The sequence below is a fragment of the Scatophagus argus genome, chromosome 6 (assembly GCF_020382885.2).
Source record: "Scatophagus argus isolate fScaArg1 chromosome 6, fScaArg1.pri, whole genome shotgun sequence".
NCBI lineage: Eukaryota > Metazoa > Chordata > Actinopteri > Scatophagidae > Scatophagus > Scatophagus argus.
The window spans coordinates 3307910-3312132 of NC_058498.1; the positions used below are offsets into that span (position 1 = coordinate 3307910).

Below are 4223 nucleotides of genomic sequence, written 5' to 3' on the forward strand. Positions count from 1 at the left end.
GCACGTTTTAAATTCTAGCGTACACCGTAGCAGGGCTACACATATTTTACAGAAATTATTATTTTTCAAAATGTACATATATCTTCTTTTGCAAACTTAATAAAATGAATAGGAGTATCCCATTACAAATAAAATAGCTGAATCGTGACTCTTAATCAATACCCGCCCTCCTGCGAGGAGAGCAGTGACAAATGAAGCACACCGGCAAAAATAACACAAAAAAGAGTAAGAAGTGGAAAGCGGATAGTAGACTTTCATTCATGTTTAATAAACGTGAATATACATTCAAGGCATTAAGAAAACATTTAAGAGTAGTTATGACTTCATAAACACGTAAATTAATCTACATATTCATAACATCGAACAGCATCGTGATCCTTTCGCATATTCATACACTGAGGTAAACCAACCACCTACCGAATATCAATTTACAAGCACAGCTCCTGCTAAAATCTGAGGTACAATGACATAAAAAACGGTCTGACAAGCAAATAAAAAAAATTACATTTTTTAGTCATAGTCTAGTAAATATCAACATTTTTCAATAAGATCAAATACTTTGCACAAAAAAATGTCCAAAAATTCAATTAAAACCATAAAAAAAGATGGTTATTAAATCAAACATGTTGATACCTGACAATCCCAGGATATTTACCATTTGATGATGCTTTACTTATGGCTGTAATATTGTAAAAAATATTTAAAAAGTAGGTTCAGTCTTCACAGCTTTTGTTTAAAAGATGGCAGCTTTAATAATAATACTGTACATCTGTAGATGAAAAAGTATGCAGCCTACCATCAAGCATCCAACAAACTTTGATAAATAAGTAAATATGCTCGTGTTAATGCAATGTACAACTTCCAGCATAAGATCAAGCAAACATTTAATAAATACAGGATTGAGAAAGACTACAAGAACGGTTAGTCATTTGGTGGACTCAAACTGTCCGCTGCCCGAGCCCTCGGAGCTGGTTGCAGCGCAGCAGGGAGCACACTGTTCGATCAGCGGCAACAACTTTCCCTGCTGATGGAGCTGCTTGGTGTCAGAGCCACCCCCAATGCAGTTTCCATTAATGAAGACTCTCGGCACCTGAACACACAAGCCATGTCACAACGTTAGCGCGGCCTGACGAGTTGTTCTTACAGGAGAAATTATTTTTGTTGTTGTTGGGTTTTTTTTTAATTATTTTAATGTGGAAACAACTTGCATATTGTAACTGTAACCAAGGGTCCTTAGAGCATATTATACAATTTTAATATACAGGTGACCTAAAGTGAAACATGTAAGTCTAACTATACATTTTCAGAACTGTTTTATACTGGAAAAAAAGTACGCAAAATGTTCCAATTATCATTCTTATAAGGATGTTTTAAATTTACATATATGTTAGCATTAAAGACTGTGGTCTGAAAGAGATGCAGCTCGCTCTGGTCTGGACTCAGATTCAGCTATTTTGATCAACATAGCCCTAATCCTTGGCTGCAGCTCTAAGAAAAACACCAGACAAGTCAACCTAAATTTAACTTAAAATGTAGAGCTGCCAGAACAAACAAGCTATCAAATATCCATGTTTTGATTCTTTTTATAAATAGATGCTGAAATAACAGCCTGTGAAATTACTTTAATTTACAATCTCAAAATACCCTGTGAGGGTCTTACCGTTCTGGCTCCTGTCATCTGTGCTAAGGCCTCTTGCAGTCTCCTCCCATCATTGTGCTCATCCAGTTCAATCACTTTGTAGGTTGCACCAATTTCATTGAACACATTTTTGGCCATTTTGCAATAAGGACAGGTGGTCTTGGAAAATATCACAACACAGTTCTGCGACACCACCTCCTGAAAGGTCAGGCAAAAATAAGATTTAATTAAATATCACTGGAACACAGAAATAGACTGCACATACCCAGTCTCAAGTGAGCTGCTAAGCAAAGGCAAAAGGACCCATAACATTTTTGTTAAAAAAAATTCCCATGATTAATTTTTACTCAGGGGGAGAACACAGGCAGATGTACCCTTCGGGGATAAATAAAGGAATTCTGATTCTGATAAACATAAACTGATTCATTCATCCTCTGAAACAACTTTCAAATAATACATTTTCTAAAAGTTACAACTGGCATTTAACCCTCATAATTTGGGGAAAGGAGACGACTACAATTGTCAGCAAAGGTCTGAAAATAAGCGCCACATTAAATCCATGGTCCAGTCTGTCACAGCTTTCCGATATTACTGTTTGTTTACATGTGGAGTCACAAATCAACATTTGGAGACGAGTCTCAAAAAATAACTGCTTTTAATGCCGAATTCATCAAAGGTTAGGACAGTTAAAGCTGGTGGATCCCTCTATGCTACAGGGAGATCCACAGCATGCTAGTGTATGAAAAGGTTTAACAAACTGACTGCTGGTGACAAATCAGTGAGCATCTACCAACCTGAACATACTGTAGACAGGCTGTGCTGGATGCCCCAGTGGTGGAGGAGGTAAAATTTCCCATTCTGAAAAATAAAAGGCACAATATTACAACATAAATCATTTGGTCTACTGTTGTCCATTAGAATCTCCTGAGTGGAACTACAAGGATTAACACAACACAGTATGGTATGGTTCCAGCAATAACCTGAAAAACGTGAAAAGATCATAAGAAGAGACGAACTGAAGGCTAATGATAATAATATTTAACTGGAGGACAACTGCTGCTCTGAAAGCACACATTTCCACTGATTTGGTCTCAGAGAGTCTCAAATGCCGTCTTTTCACTCCGGTCTACAACTGCAGTAACGTTTGTGTGCTTGGTAATCCAGGATTAGGAGTACACATGCTCCTCACCGGCACTGGTCATTAGCTCAGATCTGATGAGGGTACGGGACATGCCAAACTCAACTGAAAAATCTAGCGAAATTAAACCGGTACGCTAACGTGAATAATTGCAAACGTTAAAAATGTCGGATGATGAAATGTGATCACATTATTATAAATTCGTATACTCTTGATACACCTTCCAGGATTTTTAAATCAAACTCTTTTCAATAGCTTCAGTACCGCCAAACACAACACATTTGATAGACAACAGCAGAGGTAACGTTAGCTAACACTGACAAACATGTCCATGATAAATAATAACAAACGGGTTGCTCATAGACTAAATGCGTGCCGAATTTTCCAAAGGACCTTGTTGAATCGTAAAGGCTCCAAACAATTCGTGTTCGTCATTGACTAAGGCACTTTAAAAGTCACTTGTCTTCAAATTATGTGGTTATTTTGAAACAACCCGGGGCTGCACTGTACGTGGACCATGCGGCAGCCAAGTTACGGCACCTTTTCAACTTCTGTGAACTGAAAACGACCTCCCTCGATGTTGTACTATTTCCTAATTCTTACCTTGATCGTAAGAATTTCTCTCTAATAGTTTGTGGTTCATTGATTAAACTACATAGCTAGTTCTTATTGTAGTCAAGCTAGCGGGAATAACCTTCGGCAGCCGGTCCATACCAGCCGGGGAAGACAGCCTGCTCGAGCAAACATTGAGAAAAGAAACAACAAAAGCGCCAAAAAACAACCGAGCACTTGGCCTGAATGAAACATGCGGTTAGTGTACAGACAGGGTCGAGGTTACACGCCACCCCTGGCTGTCGCTGTACGCCTGCTTTCGCCAATTATTTGCACTGTTTATGACTGAAGCCTACCTTACGTGACCACCGGAAGCAGTTACTGACGCAAGCCGTTGATTGAACGTAACACCGAGACAACGCAAATATGGATGCGTGTCAAACACGTGATTAAAAACGAGTAGGCTCAGGTATTGTATTTATTTATTGTATTTATTCAAGATTTGATAATGGGTGTAGTATCTGTAGATCAGTATGATTGGTGCCTCCCTGCGGCCCCTCAGTAATTATGACCCCAGCTCCAAAGGCATATGGTACGCATGAAATTTGAATTACTCCCCCCTTTTCTCTGTGTCTTGGAAAGGTCATTGGTTAATTTCCAGATGTTATCTTCCTATTTTCATGCAAACAACCAACCTAAGCAGGTGGTTAGAGATTTTTCAGTAGAGTGATCCATATTGGCTGGGACCAGAACTCATATTAAATGATTGTCCTTAAATTGTACTTTCACTATCAATATATAATACATTAGGCATACAGTATATTGCATCTTGCCATATCTGATGTTAACTCATTTCCCCCTCATATCTTGGTTCATTTCTATGCATTTTTTTTG

The 4223-nt window shown here is 38.4% G+C and overlaps 1 protein-coding gene across 2 annotated transcripts; it reads right to left on the reverse strand.

The window, feature by feature from the left end:
* Positions 1–246: 246 nt before the first annotated feature.
* On the reverse strand, positions 247–3777 carry glrx2 (glutaredoxin 2). Of its 2 annotated transcripts, none has more exons than XM_046391370.1 (4): positions 3686–3777; positions 2434–2497; positions 1661–1837; positions 247–1090 (listed from the first exon to the last, which is right to left on the reverse strand). In XM_046391370.1, exons 2-4 carry the CDS (start codon positions 2494–2496, stop codon positions 926–928), a joined length of 405 nt encoding a protein of 134 aa, XP_046247326.1. In that variant the 5' UTR covers position 2497; positions 3686–3777; the 3' UTR covers positions 247–925. The 2 variants fall into 2 exon arrangements, with proteins under 2 accessions (XP_046247326.1, XP_046247325.1); XM_046391369.1 differs by lacking the exon at positions 3686–3777 and adding an exon at positions 3472–3679.
* Between the last annotated feature and the right edge of the window lie 446 nt (positions 3778–4223).

What these genes read in the sequence shown, in the direction of transcription:
- glrx2 (XM_046391369.1), bottom strand. Translation starts at nt 3,584, where the DNA reads ATGTTTCATTCAGGCCAAGTGCTCGGTTGTTTTTTGGCGCTTTTGTTG. An exon ending in GTATGGACCGGCTGCCGAAG is followed by an intron (nt 2,498 to 3,471) that starts GTTATTCCCGCT and finishes TTTATTTTTCAG; the next exon opens with AATGGGAAATTTTACCTCCT. An exon ending in CCTGTCTACAGTATGTTCAG is followed by an intron (nt 1,838 to 2,433) that starts GTTGGTAGATGC and finishes CTGACCTTTCAG; the next exon opens with GAGGTGGTGTCGCAGAACTG.